General features: G+C 43.1%; 1 protein-coding gene across 2 annotated transcripts; it reads left to right on the forward strand.

The window, feature by feature from the left end:
* The first annotated feature begins 1,263 nt into the window (after nt 1-1,263).
* snap25a (synaptosome associated protein 25a) lies at nt 1,264-24,935 on the forward strand. Of its 2 annotated transcripts, none has more exons than XM_045211354.1 (7): nt 1,264-1,404; nt 8,298-8,339; nt 10,608-10,656; nt 13,824-13,941; nt 19,291-19,410; nt 23,396-23,540; nt 24,287-24,935. In XM_045211354.1, exons 1-7 carry the CDS (start codon nt 1,333-1,335, stop codon nt 24,353-24,355), a joined length of 615 nt encoding a protein of 204 aa, XP_045067289.1. In that variant the 5' UTR covers nt 1,264-1,332; the 3' UTR covers nt 24,356-24,935. The 2 variants fall into 2 exon arrangements, with proteins under 2 accessions (XP_045067289.1, XP_045067288.1); XM_045211353.1 differs by lacking the exon at nt 13,824-13,941 and adding an exon at nt 14,166-14,283.

The following is a 24,935-nucleotide window of genomic DNA, read 5'->3' on the forward strand; positions in this document are numbered from 1 at the left end:
AACCCCTGTCTAGTGTGTGATTGAACCTCTCATGATGCTTGTCTACAGGAGAACATAGGACAGGCTTACAGCAGGCTGTTTATGTCTGGTGTGCTAGCTAGCTAATCCACACTATTCAATCGACACGACTCTCTAAGACTGCCATGCTTCTGCAAACATCAATGGCTCCGCTTCCCTTTCATTGAGTGGAACAAACGCAGTTGCAGTCACTAATCCTCTATTATACTGGGTTCTAAGTGCAGCTGGAAAGAGACTGCCATTTGTTCACTTGAGATCCAAGAAAATAGAGACAACGCTTATGAGATCAAACAAAACATATTTGTTTTGGGGGCAAAAACTGGGTAGATTCACAGTAAATTACTGTGACATTGGGCAAAAACACATCTCATAAAGATCCATGATGTTGCACCCTTCCCAAAAAGACTGAAATATTCGCACTAGCAGTGCACTGAAGCAATATTCACTGAATGTACAAACTTTTCCATGACATAGACTGACCAGGTGAATCCAGGTGAAAGCTATGATCCCTTATTAAATCCACTTCAAGCTATGATACCTTACAGTATTAAATCCACTTCAATCAGTGTAGATGAAGGGGAGGAGACAGGTTAAAGAAGGATTTTTAAGCCTTGAAATAATTGAGAAATGGATTGTGTATGTGTGCCATTCAGAGGGTGAATGGGCAAGACAAAAGTAAGTGCCTTTGAACGGGGTATGGTAGTAGGTGCCAGGTGCACTGGTTTGAGTGTGTCAAGAACTGCAACGCAGCTGGGTTTTTTACGCTCAACAACTTCCCATGTGTATCAAGAATGGTCCACCACCCAAAGGACAGCCAGACAACTTGACACAACTGTGGGAAGTATTGGAGTCAACATGGGCCAGCATCCCTGTGAAACTCTTTCGACACCTTGTAGAGTCCATGCCCCAAAAAATTGAGGCTGTTCTGAGGGCAAAAGGGGGTGCAACTCAATATTACAAAGGTGTTCCTTATGTTTTGTACACTCATGTATTTTGTGGTATTCTAGTATGGACACTGAAATGTAGCCTTCGCTCAGGGAACATACTTGTTTAGCTTACCTTAGCATGCTAAAGGCGGTTGCTTAGCATAGCAGGCTAAATTACGTCAGTTAGCTTAGCAGACTAAAGACTATTGTTTAGCTTACAGTGCTAAAGACTGTTGCTAAGCTTATTGTGCTAAAGGATATTATTTAGCTTAGCATGCTAATGGCTGTTGTTTTGTATCTCCCTTCCTCCTCTAGCCTATCCCCGGCCTCCCATTAGAACCTACTCTTCCCCGTTGGAAACCAGCTCCACCCCGCACAGCCAGTAGCCATGGCTGAAGACTTGGACATGCGCAATGAGCTGTCGGATATGCAGCAACGCGCCGACCAGCTCGGAGATGAGGTGAGCAGCACAGCCCCAACCCATGCTACTGTTTACCACAGATTTTTAGACACCTGAGAGACACTCAAGCCTACACAGAAAATCATCAAAATTGAGGCATATGCAACTACACTTAAAAATCATCTGAAAAGAGCTTAAAATAAAAGCATCTGTGTGTTTTAGCTATCAAATTTATGATATATGAATTCCTCACTCTCCTCTTGACATAAAATCAACAAAAACAGATCCAGTCAAATCCTTCTTCCACCTAAAATGTCTGAGCATGTTTTTTTCCGAATACATTTGACAGTATCACACATTGCCATAGGATAGCCCACTAGATGACTTCCTCCTGGCAGCAGCAGCCAGCTCCTGTAGAGGACTAGCAGGGCAGACGCACAGGGAGGGTACAGTAACATGCTGTTGGCCCCAGCCTCGGGCTCACAGCTCCCGGCACTGACTGTGCGATAACAGAGTCTGTGTGTCAGGTGGAGGGAGGGTCCAACTGCATCCGGTCTTAAGTAATCGTGAAGTGTGCGTGTGTGTGTGCTTGCATGCGGGTGTGTGTATGTGTGGATAAGTGTTAGTTTGTGTGTGTGTGGATAAGTGTTTGTTTGTGTGTGTGTGTGTGTGTGTGTGTGTGTGTGTGTGTGTGCTTGCACGTGTGTGTGTGGATAAATGTTAGTTTGTGTGTGTGTGTGGATGAGTGTTAGTTAGTTTGTGTGTGTGCCAGACCTGGGATAATTATAGTTTTAAATATGATTTGTTAGTTATTTTGAAGCTGCAAAAGTGGTCTACTCTAACATTGAGATGATTCCATGTCCCTCATGTATTACATTATAGGCTATAGGCTATATTAAGATTCATATCTAAGATGCCTCCAAACCATCTGCTTATGATCATACATTTAGACTAATTCAACTAACTGTTGTAGTTTTTGGTTCTTCATCACATATTTGGCATAAATTTTATACAGTACCAGTCAAAAGTTTGGACACACCTACTCATTCCAGGGTTTTTCTTTCTTTTGTACTATTTTCTACATAATAGTGAAGACATCAAAACTATGAACTAATACATATGGAATCAAGTAGTAACCAAACAAGTATTAAACAAATCAAAATATGTTTTATATTTGAGATTCTTCAAATAGCCACCCTTTGCCTTGATGACAGCTTTGCACACTCTTGGCATTCTCTCAACCAGCTTCACCTGGAATGCTTTTCCAACAGTCTTGAAGGAGTTCCCACATATGATGAGCACTTGTTGGCTGCTTTTCCTTCACTCTGCGGTCCGACTCATCCCAAACCATCTCAATAGGGTTGAGATCGGGAGATTGTGGAGGCCAGGTCATCTGATGCAGCACTCCATCACTCTCCTTCTTGGTAAAATAGCCCTTACACAGCCTGGAGGTGTGTTGGGTCATTGTCCTGTTGAAAAACAAATGATAGTCCCACTAAGCCCAAACCAGATGGGATGGCGTATTGCTGCAGAATGCTGTGGTAGCCATGCTGGTTAAGTGTGCCTTGAATTCTAAATAAATCACAGACAGTGTCACCAGCAAAGCACCCCCACACCGTAACACCTCCTCCTCCATGCTTTACGGTGGGAACTACACATGATCATCCGTTCACCCACACCGCGTCTCACAAAGTTGGAACCAAAAGTCTCCAATTTGGACTCCAGACCAAAGGACACATTTCCACCGGTCTAATGTCCATTGCTCGTGTTTCTTGGCCCAAGCAAGTCTCTTCTTCTTATTGGTGTCCTTTAATAGTGGTTTCTTTGCAGCAATTCGACCATGAAGGCCTGATTCACACAGTCCCCTCTGAACAGTTGATGTTGAGATGTGTCTGTGACTTGAACTCTGTAAAGCATTTATTTGGGCTGCAATTTCTGAGGCTGATAACTCTAATGAACTTATCCTCTGCAGCAGAGGTAACTCTGGGTCTTCCATTCCTGTGGCGGTCCTCATGAGAGCCAGTTTCATCGTAGCGCTCGATGGTTTTTGCGACTGCACTTGAAGAAACTTTCAAAGTTCTTGAAATGTTCCGTATTGACTGACCTTTATGTCTTAAAGTAATGATGGACTGTCATTTCTCTTTGCTTATTTGAGCTGTTCTTGCCATAATATGGACTTGGTCTTTCACCAAATAGGGCTATCTTCTGTCACTTCAATAATATTAACAGTCACTTTAATAATGTTTGCATATCTTGCACTACTCATCTCATGTATATACTGCATTCTATTCTATAATATTATACTGTATTTTAGTCCATGCCGCTCTGTCATTGCTTGTCCATATATGTATACAGTGGGGCAAAAAAGTATTTAGTCAGCCACCAATTGTGCAAGTTCTCCCACTTAAAAAGATGAGAGAGGCCTGTAATTTTCATCATAGGTACACGTCAACTATGACAGACAAATTGAGAAAAAAAAATCCAGAAAATCCCATTGTAGGATTTTTAATGAATTTATTTGCAAATTATGGTGGAAAATAAGTATTTGGTCACCTACAAACAAGCAAGATTTCTGGCTCTCACAGACCTGTAACTTCTTCTTTAAGAGGCTCCTCTGTCCTCCACTCGTTACCTGTATTAATGGCACCTGTTTGAACTTGTTATCAGTATAAAAGACACCTGTCCACAACCTCAAACAGTCACACTCCAAACTTCACAATGGCCAAGACCAAAGAGCTGTCAAAGGACACCAAAAACAAAATTGTAGACCTGCACCAGGCTGGGAAGACTGAATCTGCAACAGGTAAGCAGCTTGGTTTGAAGAAATCAACTGTGGGAGCAATTATTAGGAAATGGAAGACATACAAGACCACTGATAATCTCCCTCGATCTGGGGCTCCATGCAAGATCTCACCCCGTGGGGTCAAAATGATCACAAGAACGGTGAGCAAAATCCCAGAACCACACGGGGGGGACCTAGTGAATGACCTGCTGAGAGCTGGGACCAAAGTAACAAAGCCAACCATCAGTAACACACTACGCCGCCAGGGACTCAAATCCTGCAGTGCGAGACGTGTCCCCCTGCTTAAGCCAGTACATGTCCAGGCCCGTCTGAAGTGCATTTGGATGATCCAGAAGAGGATTGGGAGAATGTCATATGGTCAGATGAAACCAAAATATAACTTTTTGGTAAAAACTCAACTCGTCATGTTTGGAGGACAAAGAATGCTGAGTTGCAGCCAAAGAACACCATACCTACTGTGAAGCATGGGGTTGGAAACATCATGCTTTGGGGCTGTTTTTCTGCAAAGGGACCAGGACGACTGATCCGTGTAAAGGAAAGAATGAATGGGGCCATGTATCGTGAGATTTTGAGTGAAACCCTCCTTCCATCAGCAAGGGCATTGAAGATGAAACGTGGCTGGGTCTTTCAACATGACAATGATCCCAAACACACCGCCCGGGCAACGAAGGAGTGGCTTCGTAAGAAGCATTTCAAGGTCCTGGAGTGGCCTAGCCAGTCTCCAGATCTCAACCCCATAGAAAATCTTTGGAGGGAGTTGAAAGTCTGTGTTGCCCAGCGACAGCCCCAAAACATCACTGCTCTAGAGGAGATCTGCATGGAGGAATGGGCCAAAATACCAGCAACAGTGTGTGAAAACCTTGTGAAGACTTACAGAAAACGTTTGACCTGTGTCATTGCCAACAAAGGGTATATAACAAAGTATTAAGAAACTTTTGTTATTGACCAAATACTTATTTTCCACCATAATTTGCAAATAAATTCATTAAAAATCCTACAATGTGAATTTCTGGATTTTTTCCCCTCATTTTCTCTGTCATAGTTGACGTGTACCTATGATGAAAATTACAGGCCTCTCTCATATTTTTAAGTGGGAGAACGTGCACAATTGGTGGCTGACTAAATACTTTTTTTCCCCACTGTATTTTCTTAAATTCCATTCCTTACTAGTTTTGTGTGTATTAGGTATATGTTGTGAAATTGTTAGATATTACTTGTTAGTAATACACCCGCTATAACATCTGCTAAACACGTGTATGTGACGAATAAAATTTGATTTGATTTGATTTGATTTGATATACTGATTGGCTCAAATGCATTAAGAAGGAAAGAAATTCCACAAATGACCTTTTAAGAAGTCACACCTGTTAATTGAAATGAATTCCAGGTGACTATCTCATGAAGCTGGTTGAGAGAATGCCAAGAGTGTGCAAAGCTGTCATCAAGGCAAAGGGTGGCTGTTTGAAGAATCTCAAATATAAAATATGTTTTGATTTGTTTAACACTTTTTTGGTTACTTCATGATTCCATATGTGTTATTTCATAGTTTTAATGTCTTCACTATTATTCTACAATGTAGAAAATAGTAAAAATAAAGAAAAACCCTTGAATGAGTAGGTGTGTCCAAACTTTTGACTGACACTGTATATATTGTTTTATAACTTGCATATATTCAAATACCTTCAAATATTTGGTTTTCTGAGAGGTATTCAAAATACTTTCAAATATTATTTGGTTTTCTGAGACCTGTATTTGAATATTAAAGAAAATAGTTTCCTTGAGTTGAAGAAAGAATCTTTGTCCAATACGAGGTGAGTAATCGCTGTCCTGATATCCAGAAGCTCTTTTTGGTCATAACAGACGGTGGCAGAAACATTATGTACAGAATAAATTACAAATAACGCCAAAAAACACACATAATAGTAGAATTGGTTAGAAGGCTGTAAATTGGCAGCCATCTTCTCCGGCGCCATTATTTAGTTTAATCAGCAATTGTGGGTTCGATTACATAATCAAAATGGCCAGAAACAAAGAACTTTCTTCTGAAACTTGTCAGTCTATTCTTGTTCTGAGAAATGAAGGCTATTCCATGCGAGAAATTGCCAAAAAACTGAAGATCTCGTACAACGTTGTGTACTACTCCCTTCACAGAACAGCGCAAACTGGCTCTAACCAGAATAGAAAGAGGAGTGGGAGGCCCCGGTGCACAACTGAGCAAGAGGACAAATACATTAGAGTGTCTAATTTGAGAAACAGACGCCTCACAGGTCCTCAACTGGCAGCTTCATTTAATATTACCCGCAAAACACCAGTTTCAACGTCAACAGTGAAGAGGCAACTCCGGGATGCTGACCTTCTAGGTAGAGTTGCAAAGAAAAAGCCATATCTCAGACTGGCCAATAAAAAGAAAAGATTAAGATGGGCAAAAGAACACAGACACTGGACAGAGGAAGATTGGAAAAAAGTGTTATGGACAGACAAATAGAAGTTTGAGGTGTTCGGATCACAAAGAAGAACATTTGTGAGACGCAGACCAAATTAAAAGATGCTGGAGGAGTGCTTGATGCCATCTGTCAAGCATGGTGGAGGCCATGTGATGGTCTGTGGGTGCTTTGGTGGTGGTAAGGTGGGAGATTTATACAGGGTAAAAGGGATCTTGAAGAAGGAAGGCTATCACTCCATTTTGCAACGCCATGCCATACCCTGTGGACGGTGCTTGATTGGAGCCAATTTCCTCCTACAACAGGACAATGACCCAAAGTACAGCTCCAAACTATGCAATAACTATTTAGGGAAGAAGCAGTCAGCTGGTATTCTGTCTATAATGGAGTGGCCAGCACAGTCACCGGATCTCAACCCTATTGAGCTGTTGTGGGAGCAGCTTGACCCTATGGTACGTAAGAAGTGCCCATCAAGTCAATCCAACTTGTGGGAGGTGTTTCAGGAAGCATGGGGTGAAATCTCTTCAGATTACCTCAACAAATTGACAACTAGAATGCCAAAGGTCTGCAAGGCTGTAATTGCTGCAAATGGAGGATTCTTTGATGAAAGCAAAGTTTGAAGGACACAATGATTATTTAGATTAAAAATCATTATTTCTAACCTTGTCAATGACTACATTTCCTATGCATTTTCCTATATTTCCAATTCAAACTCATTTCATGTATGTTTTCTTGGAAAACAAGGACATTTCAAAGTGACCTTAGACTTTTGAACGGTAGTGTATATTCGACTACCTCGAGTATTTGAAAAGTTTGTATTTTGGTAGGAGGAGAGGAGAGGCTACTGTAAACGTTACAGAGTTGAGGCTCAGGCTGTGTGCCCGGGCTGTGTCTCCCCACTCTCCCCTCTCCTCTCCCCTCTCCCAGGGGCTCAGCAGTGCAGTGAGCTGCCTCACAGAGCCGATCCAGGCTGCAGCCACCCCACAGCCTCAGGACAGCCAGAGCCTCACAGCCACACGCTTAATGCACTCTATTTAGAGAGAAAATTGGAACATGTCGCTATCGTTTGCTTGCTCACTAGCTGGCCAGCTGGTCATCAATTGGAGAGGTTGAGAAGGGGGCTGGGAAATTGATCCTAAGCCATCAAAGCAGAGTTTATGCAGTTATTTAAAGACAGGGTTTTATCGCTTTGAATGATACAAAAAATTAGAAGCATTATTTTTTTAAATCTTATTTGAATTAAAATACATTTACAGTACAAGTTCATTAATACTTCCAAATCTTGAAATGTATTTTTTCCACAGTATAGTTGTGATGGTTTCTGTGCCTCTAAAGAAACCATATCTTATAACTGACTGACTCCCTTTTGCGGGTAGCTACATCAGAGTTCTATGTTTGCCATGATGGTTAATTCAACCTACTGATACACATTATATTATAATTTTCAAATTAATGAAATATGTATGAAATTACAGATAATTTATTCGCTTTGCAAATGAATATCATGTTGATTGTAGTATCATGTTGATTGTATTGGTAATCGATTCCAGTGTCTACGTCCCAATTCCAGGCAATTCCATTTCCCAAACATAGGGAGTGATGTCTAGACCAAATGGAGCTTTGTGAACCTACATCTCTATCTCCACTCATATCTGTCATGTCTTCTGATGCTTTCCAAATCGAACGTTTCTTCTCCTTTCTGTCCACAGTCGCTCGAGAGCACTCGTCGTATGCTACAGCTGGTGGAAGAGGTAAGACACCATTCATACTTATAGTGTTCACAACGCCAAGCCAGAATACAATGCAAGCTGTGTCACAGCTCTCAGTGTGCTGTATCTGCCTCAGAACAGTGCATGGTATTGACATGGGTAAGACACTGTGTGTTCTCACATGTACACATCTGCCTGGCACAGCATATTCACTGGTGCACATTTAACTCGGAGAGTGTTAAATGTAGAACTTTCACAGTGTACGTATGAGGCCCACTAATAAGGTGTTCAATGAACACTGTTGAGAGTTGAAATGTTATCTTGGTAGGAAGACTGGAGAGAGAGAGAGCGATCAGAAGAGAGAAATCATATGAGAGAAATCAGAGGAGAGAGAGAGAGAGAGACAGAGAGAGAGAGAGAGAGAGCGTTGACAGCTGTTGGGGAAGGGCCATGATGTCTCTGATGACAGTCCAGTGTTGCATATCTCAAGGTCATATTGATCATCAGTTCAGATATCTCACCAAACAGCACAGCGCCTCCCTGACACTGGAGGAAGAGAGGGAGAGAGGGAGAGAAGTGTAGAGAGAGGAAGAGATGGAGAGAAAGATACCAGCACCTCGGCCGTGACAAACAGACGAGTGTGGGTGAAGATAGAGGGAGGGGCTGTCTGACGAAAGGGAAGACGAAAGAGGAGAAAAAGAAGGATAGTGGAGAGAGGGAGCTATAGAGCATGTGAGAGAGAGGAAGAGAGGGAAACATTAGTCAGACTGCTATGATTAATCAGATGATTATGTGTCATAATTGTTCAGCAATAAGAGTGTATCACCCCACTGGGCCAGAGCACAGATTCTATTTGATTATAGTTATTGTCTCTCTCACTCTATCATCATAAGAAATAAGTGAGAACATTTTATTTTTCATACAAATAAACAAGCAACGGCATTTCCAAATACATAATGATGGAATCAAGGTGTATCTATCTCCATCTATATGGTTTGCATAAGGTGGTAGTGTAGAGCAGAGCTGAGGGGTTCAGTGCAGTGCAGTATGGGGATCGTATTTGATTATTCCAAGGAGACCCCTGAGAGTCATTTGAACTACTTTGGGATTTCTCTGGGAACCGGAATGCTAATTTACAGAAGAAATTATAGGGTGACAGGTAGCCTAGGGGTTAAGATTGTTGGGCCAGTAACCAAAAGGTTGCTTGTTCGAATCCCCTAGGCTACCTGGGGCTCTAGATAAAAATGTTAAAAAATATTTATGCGCTGCTAATTGCTCGCCCCCAAACGTTGATGCTCTCTTCCTTGTAAACTGCAAGGGAGAGAGGAGGCTTATTTATGCTGCCTATCTCCACACCAGGTGCCATGTTTCTTAGTCAGGCAAGAATTGAAAAACAGCAGAAAGAAAATAAAGTCTCTAGGATATCAGGATGGTTTTGTTTTGTTAGCCTTTGCCACCTTGCACACTGGCCAGAGGTTGATACTGTATCTGTATCTAAACCCAATCGATTAGTAACAGGGTTAGTGTTGGCTGGCTATTCATGTCGTTTCAGAACCCCAAGGTCTCCAAGTGTACGTTAATTCACTGCTGGGATTGGTGAAAGCCAACAAAGATCTGGAAATGATCTTGCATCCATATCGAATAGCAGCAGTACATAGGCTACTGTACGAAAAAAAAGGCTTAAACTATTAGGCTTAAACCCCCGAAATAGGCATTATTATCAGATTTCAGTCTGATGTAAAGCTTTTCCTTTAAGATTAAAAAAAAATAATGTATTTGTATGTCAGCTAAACTTTATGTATCCCACTGGGAGCTATTTGCAATGTGTCATACCAAAGGGATAATTTACCCTGACCTTTAACCTCTGACTCTAATGAATATACGCCACTTTCTATCACAGCACGGTAACATGTTCCCTCTACATCTACAACATTAAACATAAACACCTATAACATTAATCACCAAACCGTAACACCGAGGGGTCAAGCAAATCCATCCTAAAATCACATCAGAAACTATACAAATATGCTAATATTCTCAGACTGTTGCGATTCGGACAATGTTACTCCTATTGTGAGATTTTTTTAGTCAAGCAAATCGCAAGACCTCGGTCTAACTTTGTCTAAAGCTTGAAGTGTTTCTTTCTGATGACGTCATCCTGTTTTTCTATCATGTTGCCTTGCCCTCTAATCTCCAATCTATATGGCTTCTATATACTCTCTTACTGATCACACCCCTCTCTCTCTCTTTATTTCCTTCCATTCATCCCTTCCTTCTTCACCTCTCTTCTCCACGGTTGTTGGGGAGTAGAGTAAAGATGCTGGTATCAGGACTTTGGTTATGTTGGACGAGCAAGGAGGTAAGTGTTGGATGTCTTCTAGAAGGGAAAACCAATGGGACTTCGTGCCCCGCCTTGCATCTGATGTTTTGCTATGAATAACTTAATAGTGCATGCTTTGAAGTAGTTAGCTAGAATGACAGATTCGACTTTATATTTCAACTTGAGTTATTTTCAAGTGCTTTGTACATTGAAATAGACAGATATATGGATGAAGGTACAAAAACACTCATATAGTTATATTTTAGATACCCATGTAAACGAACAGAGATATTCTTGATGGTTGAATTGTTTGCTGTGCAATTGCTCGTATCCATTAAGTGCCAATTCCTAACAAAACTTTTTTTCTCCATCTCCCCCTCGAAACAATGATTTTCATACATTTTTATTTCTTCCTTAATGCGTGCTTTATTATGATTTCCTCTGGTCAAGGTCAACAATTCGTTTGAAAGCTGAAAAACAAGCTAACAATTATTATTTTTCTTTGTTTTCTAACTTTTAGTTTTGTTTGCCAACTGCATTTTCTTGGTGAGCTAAACAGCTTTTATTTGGCTCGCTAACTTCCTTACCTTGGTTTCGCTAACTTCAATACTTTGCTTTCGCTAACTTAAATACTTTGCTTTCCGTAACTTATATTCTTTGATTTTGCTAACATCTTTTCTTTGGTTTTGCTAACAGTTTTTCTTTCGGTACTTTCGTACCCCAAAGACAACAAGGACACATTGAACATTCAAATGCAAGGATCATTGGGCCATTCTCAGGCCAAACACCCCAACAACCACCCTATGTTTAAATCTTGTTTACATTTCTGTGCCAAAAGTTGAATTAGAGAAGCCCACTTATCCATCATTTGGGTCACCTCTCCCAGTCGTGGAGGCTTGTCCCTAAAAGGCTACCAACCCAAAAGCAAGCAGGTCAGCATATCAAAGATGTAGTGATGAAACAGGTTATAGCTCAAAGTGGGGGAAGTAAACAAACGATCGATTTAGCTGGTAACGACAAAATTCCCCCTCCTTCTCCCATGGATTTACACACTAACAATTTAACACACTTTTGTATCATCCCTGGTTAAATGCAGTTTACAAACACAGTAGTAGATGCACGGACACATTTAGGACAAGTAAACTTGTTTAACCTTTTACTGCAGTGGGCTAAATCAGGGTCACACAGAGTGATTCTTGGTAGTCTTAAACAAATCTACTTTGAAACAACAGTATATTTACATTTTTCACATTTTTGTCATTTAGCAGACGCTCTTATCCAGAGCGACTTACAGTTAGTGAGTGCATATATTTTCATACATGGTTATGGGCTTAAAAGAAGACGACACCTGTACCATGTCAGATATAGAGTTGAAATGTATTACATTTTGAGTTTGCATCCCAATATTACACTTAATATACATCACAGAAGACTGAAATATGACAAAACTGTTTGACATAGAAACACCAGATTTTGACCCCCCCCCCCAAAAAAAAAAAAAGAAGACATCTTTATTAATGATTAAATTATGAAAAATATTAATACCATTCCACTCATGAGGCCAAAGAGGGCGCTTTTGGTCATTGACTGCAGGAAAGGGCTACCACATACTGTACTGCACTAAAGGACCACTGTGTTATCCACATTCCTTATAGTCTTGTTATGTACTCTATAACGCACACAAAGAATATAGACATGATTTACACCTGATATTGACCAATAACAAATGTTATTTATAATAACAGGGCCTAAACCCTGGTTCAGGTGAAGCTAATTGGCATTAACACTGGTTTGTTTTGCTTGGAGGGATTGATTAGAGGACATAATTGTCTTGCCGGAAGGCATTAGCCTCAATCCAGCCTTCTGATTGGCTGGTGAGACTGCAGTGATCAGTGCCTCTTGGGGAAATACCCCTGTCTGAGGACCTTAATAACACTCTCACTGTCATCTGCTCATCCCGCTATCATCTCTCTATCCACTCATCCCTCCCCCTCCGCAGTCCATATGTCCAGCGTTGCCTCCACAAAGCCAATTTAGACGGCTGGCTGGACGCTGAGGTGTAAACCTGTTTAGCTGCTCTCTGACTTCCGCTTAATGACGGTGCCGTAGTGGAGAAGCCTGGACTGATGCACAAGGCATGAATTAATCACAGAATTAAATTAAATTAAAAGTGGGAAGAAAAATATAGGGTTTGTGAATGAATGTTCCACTAGCAAAGAAATTGATTATTTTGATAGAGTGAAAAAAACACCCGTTCAACATTACCTTATTTTAATCTGACGTTCTTCTTATTCTCCACTGTTCAAGTAAAGGTCACATGACTGAATTGTTTCTACAGTATGTGTGTATAAAAGCACGCCAGGGATTTTACAAAGGTGGACATTATCAATGGGCTTAGCCTTTACTGCATTCCGGACCTACTCTACTCTACTTTCCAACCTCAATTTACTATAACACATACTGCACATAATTCATACGTCCGTCCACCCACCTACCCACCCAGTAGCATTAATCCCCTCCCACACCAGGGTTAAGGTGAATTTAGTTTTCAATTAATTCATTGCGGGGAATTAATTGAAATGCAATTTATAAGTTGAAAAATCCTCACACAAAACATTGTCCATTTTAATTCATGATACACTTTCTGCTGAATTTACTGTATTGATAACTGAATTGACCCCAACCCTGCCCCACACCACACCAATAAGGCCCATCCAGCTCCCTTCACCATGTCCATGCCTTGCCCCAATGACCACACTGCCCATGAACGGCTCATCTCCTAGGGGAATGGTACTGTAGTATAGGATCGGTAGGATTTCAGATTTGCCCCAGGTTTCCATGATGCTACAGCCATGGCAAACCTTTGATGATATCTTTAGAATTGTAATTGTTTCCCCTTAGCCAATGATTAATAAACCACTAATATATTTGTTGCATACTTTTTAACACTAAAAGGCTTCTGTCAAATGAAATTCAAAAGAATATATTGAAACTGACTGTCTCAGTCTTAACTTTATTCAGTACCCAGTACTCTCTGGCGTAAAGATCCATCACATATTCTACCAGTGTACTGATACATGCACTCAATGAAACTCATATAGATGATATCATACTGTACACAGCTCAGTGCTGCTCATGACTCATATATTTCTGTCAAATAGTCAATAAAGTTCATTCCACTGCTGTCATCCCTTTGTCCTGACCAGAACAACTCGATCGTGTTGAAGATGGCATGAACCATATCAACCAAGACATGAAGGAGGCCGAAAAAACTTTAAAAGATTTAGGGAAATGCTGTGGCCTTTTCATATGTCCCTGTAACAAGTAGGTACTGACCCAACGAGCCCAAAGGTTCTTCACTATGTGGTGGCGTCCAGTTTTTTCCCTTTTCGTCACAGTGAGTGTCTGAATCTGTTGTCTTCTCTTCTTTGTCTTCTCTCCTCCTTCCTTCCTTCCTTCCTTCCTTCCTTCCTTCCTTTCTTTCTTTCCTTTCCTTTTCTTCTCACGTGCTTCGTTCTGTGGGGGATAAATTACTTGTGTTTAATCAGAGCAACTGGAGCGCATCGAAGAAGGAATGGACCAAATCAATAAGGACATGAAGGATGCAGAAAAGAATTTGAACGATCTAGGAAAATTCTGTGGTCTTTGCTCCTGTCCATGTAACAAGTAGGTGCTGCTTGCCTGCCTGCCTGCCTGCCTGCCATTAAAACCAAGGTAGAAGTGACGTCATAGTGGCCAGTAGTGCGCTAGTCTGCTCCAGCTCTAACCATGCTGACTCCTCCCATCAATCCTCTGACCTCCACGCTCAATGGCTCAGCCAGAACCAAGAGGGGCATGATGGCATAAGACATGTTCACACACACACTCACACATACAGTTGGGATAAAAAGTATTTAGTCAGCCACCAATTGTGCAAGTTCTCCCACTTAAAAAGATGAGAGAGACCTGTCATTTTCATCATAGGTACACGTCAACTATGACAGACAAATTGAGAAAATAAAATCCAGAAAATCACATTGTAGGATTTTTAATGAATTTTTTTGCAAATTATGGTGGAAAATAAGTATTTGGTCACCTACAAACAAGCAAGATTTCTGGCTCTCACAGACCTGTAACAACTTCTTTAAGAGGCTCCTCTGTCCTCCACTCGTTACCTGTATTAATGGCACCTGTTTGAACTTGTTATCAGTATAAAAGACACCTGTCCACAACCTCAAACAGTCACACTCCAAACTCCACTATGGTCAAGACCAAAGAGCTGTCAAAGGACACCAGAAACAAAATTGTAGACCTGCACCAGGCTGGGAAGACTGAATCTGCAATAGGTAAGCAGCTTGGTTTGAAGAAATCAACTGTGTGAGCAATTATTAGGAAATGGAAGACATACAAGACCACTGATAATCTCCCTCGATCTGAGGCTCCACGCAAGATCTCACCCCGTGGGGTCAAAATGATCACAAGAACGGTGAGCAAAAATCCCAGAACCACACGGGGGGGACCTAGTGAATGACCTGCAGAGAGCTGGGACCAAAGTAACAAAGCCTACCATCAGTAACACACTACTCCGCCAGGGACTCAAATCCTGCATTGCCAGACGTGTCCCCCTGCTTAAGCCAGTACATGTCCAGGCCCGTCTGAAGTTTGGGAGAATGTCATATGGTCAGATGAAACCAAAATAGAACTTTTTGGTAAAAACTCAACTCATCGTGTTTGGAGGACAAAGAATGCTGAGTTGCATCCAAAGAACACCATACCTACTGTGAAGCATGGGGGTGGAAACTTCATGCTTTGGGGCTGTTTTTCTGCAAAGGGACCAGGACGACTGATCCGTGTACCTATAATGAAAATTACAGGCCTCTCTCATCATTTTAAGTGGGAGAACTTGCACAATTGGTGGCTGACTAAATACTTTTTTTCCCCACTGTATGTGCGCACATACACACAAGACATGCTGTCACGCACACGTTCTGTACACACATACACACACACGCACGCACACAGACAGTGGTGACTGACAGGAGCCTCAGGTCTTCATGGGTCTCGCTCTGGTAATTCTCCGGACAGGCCTCCAGACATATCCCAGAATATTTTGCGGAATCCGCAGACTTGGCTTGGGAGCTCCCCACAGGCCCATCTGTCACAGCCAACACTCAACCAGGGTGGGAGAACAGTGTATGGAGGTTTCAACCCCTTAACAATGCACTGTTAGCTTATACAGCATGTAGAGTATATCTGAGTTCCCTTCAACAGCATAATAGCCAAGCTGAATACTGCCCACAAATGTCCAAACACTTGCCGTCCCTAACTTTTAATGCCAGGACATGCTTTCTATGGCCCCAGAACACACCAACCCACCAAAAGTCTTGACTCCTATCCATCCGCAAACCAAACTCTCCTCCACTTAGACCAGGCCAAAACTCATCAGCAGGGGCTTCTCCAAGCACCCTTCTCCAAGCACCATATTCTAAGTTCCCTTCTTGAAGTACCCTTCTCCAAGTGCCCTTCTCATCCAAGCGAACGTATCGTCAGCACGCTTACATAACAGTCCGAGTATATAGAACAGCACCATTCTCCTTCCTACTCTTGCCAGACTATCAAAGCCACTATAGTTACTATCTAAGCCACTATAAGATTCCAGGACTGCTTGTCACTTTTCCTCATCTGCATGTAAATACAACATGGTCAGACACCCAAATAACCTGAGATCTGTAGAATAGATCAGTAGTTGCACGTCACGCAGACAGACCTCTGTCTCTCTCCCTGCCACTGTGAACGCTGCACACCCAACCCACGAATGACTACTGACTGGAATGACTGGAGAGCATGTCCCTTGAATGCCATGCATGCTGAAAATGCAACTCATAGTAATGGTACACATGATGAAAAAATGATGCTGATGTTCATGATGAACTCCTGTTATTGGTCATATAATTGGGTCCTCAGATTAATTTGCCACTATTATTGAAGCAACTGGAAAATTGAGAATAAGGGATAATCAGTAATGATGGTAATTATAATAAACATAAAATAACGTTCATATTTATGCACTTCATACAGAAAAACCTCAAAGTGCTTGTACTGTATAGGAAGAGAGAGAGACAAACAGGTTAAAATAGGCTGCTAAAACAAAATGATTATTCTAAAAACGAGTGGATACCACGCTGTGTTGCCTATGCAGTAGCCTACCACCACTCCCACAGAGCACTGTGGTAACTGTGTGCTGCCTTCTTCCCATGCAGCCCCAGGGAAGCAGCTCAGATCTAGGTCAGCCAGATCATATATACTGTAGGCAAGATCGCCTGATGACTGAAACCAAGGGCTACATTCTAGATCTATAGATCTATACTGGAGACAAGACACTGGATTTAGCCTGTGCTGTAGGTCTCTTTTTTCTCATTCCACATCCAATCATATGAAATTGAGCTTACATTTTTTATCAGCCTGTGGCTCAAAAGAGTTAACACTGATTAGATGTCTCTCTTGTTGTCTGATTTACATCATATCCAAATAGATAGAGTTCTAAGTCGATGGAGGGTATACGGTATGTGTTACCAAAACAGGTTAATTCTGATCAGGGACTTGGGAGTTTCTCACAAAAAAACACATTTGTACCTTATAAAACGAGAGAGTGATAGAGAAAGTTGCAAATGTCATGTTGAAAGAATTGGATAACCTAACTGTTGCTTGTAAAACAAATTGTATAACATAACTGAGTCGAGTGAATGTAGGAGCAGAGCAGAGTTAACCAGTGTGCCTGACTGTGTGTGTTTACCACAGTGGTCTCTGTAATCATCGCCTCAGTCCATTTCTATAAATACGAGCTCAGTGGGCGGGCTCAGAATCAGCCATCTTCTCTATCGTTTGATAAAACAAGAAATATCTACCATCCCCGGGCTCCGAGGTTACTGAAAGGCTTAATCCAACCAAGCCATTTGGTTACTTAGAGGAAAGCCAGACATGGTTTTAGGGAGAGGAAAGAAAGAGAAGTAAAGACAGACATGATAACTCAGGGTCCTCTCATGCTCCATGTTATCAAAAATTAATAATTGCATACAAAAGTGTGTATGACATACATTTCACACAGACAGACCGTTTGTGATGGTGGTTAATATCTTGACTACTGCAGTGTACTTATAGACTAATTAAAAGGAGCCTGAAGCATAGACTCACCCAGGGCCTCCTTAGCCACCATAGAGGATCCCTGTCATGTTTAGATCTCTGTCAGACAGAGTACATAACAAATATAGATACAGCTATATAATTAGTTTTAAAATCATCTTGGTTAATCTGCAATATTTGTAAGTACTGCTACTAATAATAATATTACATTTGATTTATAATGGGCATTTCTCGCACTCAAGGCGCTACAGGTATAGCATACATATTATTTACCCCCTGAAATAGAGGAAGACAACATTTTGTCATCTGACTAAAATGGCTTTAATAATGCACTGTTCACTGATCGACCTTAAAGGGATACTTCCGGATTTTAGCAAAGAAGCTCTTCATCTACTTCCCCAGAGTCATATCAACTCGTGGATACCATTTTTATGCCTCTGCGTGCAGTTTGAAGGAAGTTGCTAACTAGCATTAGCGCAATTGCTAACTAGTGATAGTACCATTAAATGTACATCATTTAGCAGACACTCTTATCCAGAGCGACTTACAGTTAGTGAGCGAATACATTATTTTTCATACTGGCCCCCCATGGGAATCAAACCCACAACCCAGGTGTTGCAAACGCCATGCTCTACATCCCTCCTGGCCATTCCCTCCCCTACCCTGGGCCAATTGTGCACCGCCCCATAGGTCTTCCGGTCGCGGCTGGCTACGACAGAGCCTGGATTCAAACCAGGATCTCTAGTGGCACAGCTAGCACTGCGATGCAGTGCCTTAGACCACTGCGCCACTCGGGAAGTATATGATAACTACTAGCATCCTAGTAGATACCATAGACATCCTGTCATTGCGCTAATGCTTGTTAGCATTGGCTCGCAAAACTACCTCTAACTTCCTTCATACTGGATGCAGAGACATACAAATGGTATCCATGAGATCATCTGACTCTGGGGAAGTAGATAAAGAGCTTCATTGCCAACATCCCGAAGTATCCCTTTAACGCTACCTGATATCCTATGTTTACTAGATAGATTCACAACGTGAGAAAGATACTTGATATTAAAAAAGAAGCGTACTCTTCAGTAGGGGGTTACGTTCTGTTATGTCCCTCAGGTTTGTTGTCTTTTGCAGTTCTTCCCCAAACGATGTGGCAGTACAGTCCTGTTACTCCATGTTGTCTGTCTGCCAAACCCTTGTCTCTCTGTTCTCTGTCACATATAGTCACACTGAGGCTGCATCTTAAATGCCACCCTATTCCCAAAAGCAGTTGATGTGTTTTGGGAATAGGGTGCCATTTCAGATGCAACCTGGGAGATACCATTGTGGGGGGGGCATTTCACTATGAAGGAATGCTTGGGGGCGTGTGGGGGAGGGTGGCACAAAATGATCAAACCCATGCCTGCTCTCTCTGCTTTGCTTGGTTAGTCTCTAGTCTTCGACCTGTTTCTCATATTTCTATGTGGCGGATTAATGCATGATGATACAACTACACCTGATAGATAATATATCTAGTAGTGATTAAGCCTCACCCTCCTCTTCCTTGGTCCACCCCAGGATGAAGAGTGGAGGCAGCAAGGCTTGGGGGAACAACCAGGATGGGGTGGTAGCCAGTCAGCCTGCCCGTGTGGTGGATGAACGCGAACAGATGGCCATCAGTGGAGGATTCATTCGCAGGTGAGGGAGGGGGCCGTGGAGGGACCGGGTGGGTTGGTGGTTAAAGTAGGGGGCAGGGATATCCAGTTGTTTCGGTTTGGGGGAGCTGTAGGGAAAGAAGAGTTTGATGGGAGGCAGAATATCTGCAGGTATGGAGATAGGGAGAGGGTGGTAAAGAGATAATGGTGGCGGTCAGGAACAATGTCCATAATGCAGATATAAAGGTGTGTTTGCAAGTAGGGAGGACAGGGGTGGGGGGCAGTAGTTACAGTGCCTTGCAAAAGTGTTCATCACCCTTGCCGTTTTTTCCTATTTTGTTGCATTACAACCTGTAATTTATATGGATTTTGATTTGTATTTCATGTAATGTAATAGACATAAAGAAAATAGTCCAAATTTGTGAAGTGCAATGAAAAAAATTACTTGTTTCAAAAAATTATAAAAAATAAATAACGGAAAAGTGGTGCTTGCATATGTATTCACTCCCTTTGCTCTGAAGCCCCTAAATAAGATCTGGTGAAACCAATTACCTTCAGAAGTCACATAATTAGTTAAATAAAGTCCACCTGTGTGCAATCTAAGTGTCACATGATCTGTCACATGATCTCAGTATATATACACCTGTTCTGAAAGGCCCCAGAGTCTGCAATACCACTAAGCAAGGGGCACCACCAAGCAAGCTGTCACGATCGTCGTATGAGTGAGTAGACCAAGGCGCAGCGTGTGAAACAAACATGACTTTAATTAGTTAAAGTATACCAAAACAAAACACGACTCGTGAAGTCCACGGTAAACAAATACCGACACGGAACAAAAACCCACAACACCCAAGGGAAAACATACCGATTAAATATGGCTCCCAATCAGAGACAACCAGCCGACAGCTGACACTCGTTGCCTCTGATTGGGAGTCACACAGGCAAACATAGAAACAGACAACCTAGAACACCCAAACAAAGAAACAGAACACATAGAATGAACACACCCTGGCTCAACATATAGAGTCCCAGAGCGAGGGTGTGACAGTACCCCCCCCTAAAGGCGCGGACTGCGACCGCGCCTCAACTAAAGCAAAACAGGGGAGGGCTGGGCGGGCATACCTCCTCGGCGGCGGCTCCGGCTCGGGCTTGCCCACCACCCTCCAACAAACCCCCCATAGCGCCCCTGGTCCGGTCTGGCCCCGCTGGCTGGAGCTGGACTGGACGTAGCAGGAGCGGTAGGCTTCAGCTCCTTAGTGGAGCAGTAGAGCGGTACCTGAATTGGCACCGATGTCCCAGGCACGGGTTGTGCCGGACTGACGACTCGCACCCCTGGCTTGGTGCGAGTGGCAGGAACGGGCCGGGCCGGGCTGGCGACGCGCACCGTAGACTTGGTGCGAGTGGCAGGAACAGGCCGGACCGGGCTGGCGACGCGCACCGTAGACTTGGTGCGTGGAGCAGGGACAGGCCGGACAGGGCTGGCGACGCACACCGCAGGCTTGGTGCGTGGAGCAGGGACAGGCCGGGCAGGGCTGGCGACGCACACCGTAGGCTTGGTGCGTGGAGCAGGAACAGGCCGGACCGTACTGGGAACACACACCACTGGCCTTAAACGGGGATCAGGAACGGGCCGGACCGGACTGGCAATACACCTCAGTACCTCTCGCCGTGCCTCTACAACTTCCTTCCCTCCTCTCGCCAATGGCTCCCGTAACCCGGTGGCCTTCTCTCCTCGTCTCCCATTTCGCCCTGTGGCAGCCTCCTGCTGCCCAGTCGCCCATGCCGTGTGCCCCCCCCTAAAAATTTCTTGGGGTTGCCTCTCGCCTATCCGACGTTGACCCGTTTGGCGCCGCTGCTCCTCTCCTGCCTGGGTCTCCCCCTTTATCGCCTTCCGGTACCGGACGGCCTCCTCCTCAGTAATCTGCCCCCAACCGAGGAGGACATCCACAAGAGTCACCTCCTGCGTGTGTTCCTGGACACGCTGCTTGGTCCTGGTATGGTGGGTTTTTCTGTCACGATCGTCGTATGAGTGAGTAGACCAAGGCGCAGCGTGTGAAACAAACATGACTTTAATTAGTTAAAGTATACCAAAACAAAACACGACTCGTGAAGTCCACGGTAAACAAATACCGACACGGAACAAAAACCCACAACACCCAAGGGAAAACATACCGATTAAATATGGCTCCCAATCAGAGACAACCAGCCGACAGCTGACACTCGTTGCCTCTGATTGGGAGTCACACAGGCAAACATAGAAACAGACAACCTAGAACACCCAAACAAAGAAACAGAACACATAGAATGAACACACCCTGGCTCAACATATAGAGTCACAGAGCCAGGGTGTGACACAAGCGGCACCAAGAAGACCAAGGAGCTCTCCAACAGGTCAGGGACAAAGTTGTGGAGAAGTACAGATCAGGGTTGGGTTATAAAAAAATATCCGAAAATTTTAACATCCCACGGAGCACCATTAAATCCATTATTAAAAAATGGAAAGAATATGGCACCACAACAAACCTGCCAAGAGAGTGCCACCCACCAAAATCCATGGACCAGGCAAGAAGGGCATTAATCAGAGAGGCAACAAAGAGAACAAAGATAACCCTGAAGGAGCTGTAAAGTTCCCCAGCGGAGATTGGAGTATCTGTCCATAGGACCACTTTAAGCCGTACACTCCACAGAGCTGGGCTTTACGGAAGAGTGGCCAGAAAAAAGCCATTGCTTAAAGAAAAAATAAGCAAACACGTTTGGTGTTTGCCAAAAGGCATGTGGGAGACTCCCCAAACATATGGAAGAAGGTACTCTGGTCAGATGAGACTAAAATTGAGCTTTTTGGCCATCAAGGAAAACGCTACGTCTGGCACAAACCCAACACCTCTCATCACCCCGAGAACACCATCCCCACAGTGAAGCATGGTGGTGGCAGCATTATGCTGTGGGGATGTTTTTCATCTGCAGAGACTGGGAAACTGGTCAGAATTGAAGGAATGATGGATGGCGCTAAATACAGGGAAATTCTTGAGGGAAACCTGTTTCAGTCTTCCAGAGATTTGAGACTGGGACAGAGGTTCACCTTCCAGCAGGACAATGACCCTAAGCATACTGCTAAAGCAACACTCAAGTGTTTTAAGGGGAAACATTTAAATTCTCAATCCAATCGAGAATCTGTGGTATGACTTAAAGATTGCTGTACACCAGCGGAACCCATACAACTTGAAGGAGCTGGAGCAGTTTTGCCTTGACTTGAAGAATGGGCAGAAATCCCAGGGGCTAGATGTGCCAAGCTTATAGAGACATACCCCAAGAAACTTGCAGCTGTATTGACTTTGCATCTTCAAAGTGGTAGGCATGTTGTGTGAATGAAATGATACAAACCCCCAAAAAATCTATTTTAATTCCAGGTTGTAAGGCAATAAAATAGGAAAAATGCCAAGGGGGGTGAATACTTTCGCAAGCCACTGTACCATCTGCTGATTTGGCGGGGGGGAGAGGGTTTGTTGGCTGATTTTAAGAGGGTAAACAGGGTGTTGTTTTGCCAGCTGTTTTGGCAGGAGGCTAAGGTCCCCAAAGGAGGAGAAATCAAAGGTGAAATATGTATGGCTACCTTAATGAATTATATTATTCAATATGCAGTGTGTGGTCTTGTTCTTCTATCAATGTGGGTACCTGAAATCCCCAAAAGTCCCCAAAAATTCTCCCTTGTTAGGACATTTCCCAAGCCCCCACAAGGACAAAAGCTATTTTAAGCTTAAGGGTTAGGTTTAGGGTTAGGGTTACAATTAGCGTTATAATTAGGGTTAGGCGTTAGGGTTAGGTTTAGGGGTTAGGGAAAATAGGATATTGAATGGAAATGAATTTCATGTCCCCACAAGGATAGAAAAACAACTGTGTGTGTGTGTGTGTGTATGTGAGTGTGTGTGTGTGTGTGTGTGTGCGCGAGCGTTTATGACTGCGTGTTTGTTTGAATGCGTGCAAGCCTAAATTCAGTTTCTAAACCAGGTGTGTTTGTGTTTCTTCCACAGGGTAACAGATGATGCCCGGGAAAATGAGATGGATGAGAACTTGGAGCAGGTGGGAGGCATCATCGGTAACCTGCGTCACATGGCTCTGGATATGGGCAACGAGATCGACACCCAGAATCGCCAGATCGACAGGATCATGGAGAAGGTACTGCTGTTGGTCCTCTATTGGTCCTCCATTGGCCCTATATTGGCCCTCTATTGGTTCTCTATTGGTCTTCTATTGGCCCTGTGTTGGTCCTCTATTGGTCCTCTATTGGTTCTCTACTGGTCCTCTATTGGCCCTGTATTGGTCCTCTATTGGTCCTCTATTGGTCCTCTATTGGTTCTCTATTGGTCCTCTATTGGCCCTGTGTTGGTCCTCTATTGGTCCTCTATTGGTCCTCTATTGGCCCTGTGTTGGTCCTCTATTGGTCCTCTATTGGCCCTGTATTGGGAAAAGGAAGGGAAAGGAGATACCTAGTCAGTTGTACAACTGAATTAATTCAACCGAAATGTGTCTTCCGCATTTAACCCAACCCCTCTGAATCAGAGAGGTGCGGGGGGCTGCCTTAATCGATGTCCACGTCTGTGTTAGTCCTCTATTGGTCCTCTATTGGTCCTCAATTTGTCTTTTATTCTCTATCTGCTATTATTAGGAGTTGTTGTTCAAATATTTGTTGACATCACATGACAACCAAGACTCAATAGCCTCACATCTCAAAATGCCATTATCTACATATATTATCTGCAAAATGTTCCAAAAGAAAACAAACAGAACCACAAATAACTAATGTATCTCTCTATCTCTCTCTCTCTCTCTCTCTCTCTCTCTCTCTCTCTCTCTCTCTCTCTCTCTCTCTCTCTCTCTCTCTCTCTCTCTCTCTCTCTCTCTCTCTCTCTCTCCTTCTGCAGGCTGATTCTAACAAGACCAGGATTGACGAAGCCAACCAGCGGGCCACTAAGATGCTGGGCAGTGGCTAAACTCCCGGAGCATGTTGCTTTTCCCACAAGTGCAGTTTATCACAGGGCGCAAACATGCTTTTATCATAGTATTTACTTTCTATGTTTGCACACGTGCATATATCACCTCCCCACATTGTAAATGTTGTTCTGTGTATCGTTTGTCTGTCTTTTTCAATGATTGTCCTCGTAAAATAAAATATTTCTTATACTCTGTATAATTCTTTCCAAAGGTTGTATATAGTGCTGACTCGATGGCTCTAGCTCACTTGTGAAGTTTTTATTCTCTTTATCAAATATAGTAAAAACAGGTAACTGCCAAAATAAAGGAAACACGTGAGTAAATTAGGGTTCTTGCGGCTCTGTTATGGTGTGGGTGCATTTTCCTGGCATGATTTAGGTCCATTCAACCCGTTCAAGGGCAAGGTAAACGCCAATAAATACACAGCCATTCTGAGAGATCACCGTCAACCTATGGTGAAGCATTTCTATCGTAATGGGAGTGGTCTCTTCCAGGATGACAATGACCCCATCCACAGGGCACGAGTGGTCACTGAACGTTTTGATGAGCATGAAAATTATCTAAACCATATGCCATGGC

The sequence above is a fragment of the Coregonus clupeaformis genome, chromosome 36, assembly GCF_020615455.1.
Source record: "Coregonus clupeaformis isolate EN_2021a chromosome 36, ASM2061545v1, whole genome shotgun sequence".
Lineage (NCBI taxonomy): Eukaryota > Metazoa > Chordata > Actinopteri > Salmoniformes > Salmonidae > Coregonus > Coregonus clupeaformis.

Coding starts and splice junctions, on each gene's coding strand:
- snap25a (XM_045211354.1), top strand. CDS start 1,333: ATGGCTGAAGACTTGGACATGCGCAATGAGCTGTCGGATATGCAGCAA. Junction 19,411..23,395: donor AGTGGAGGATTCATTCGCAG/GTGAGGGAGGGG, acceptor TTTCTTCCACAG/GGTAACAGATGATGCCCGGG. Junction 23,541..24,286: donor TCGACAGGATCATGGAGAAG/GTACTGCTGTTG, acceptor CTCCTTCTGCAG/GCTGATTCTAACAAGACCAG.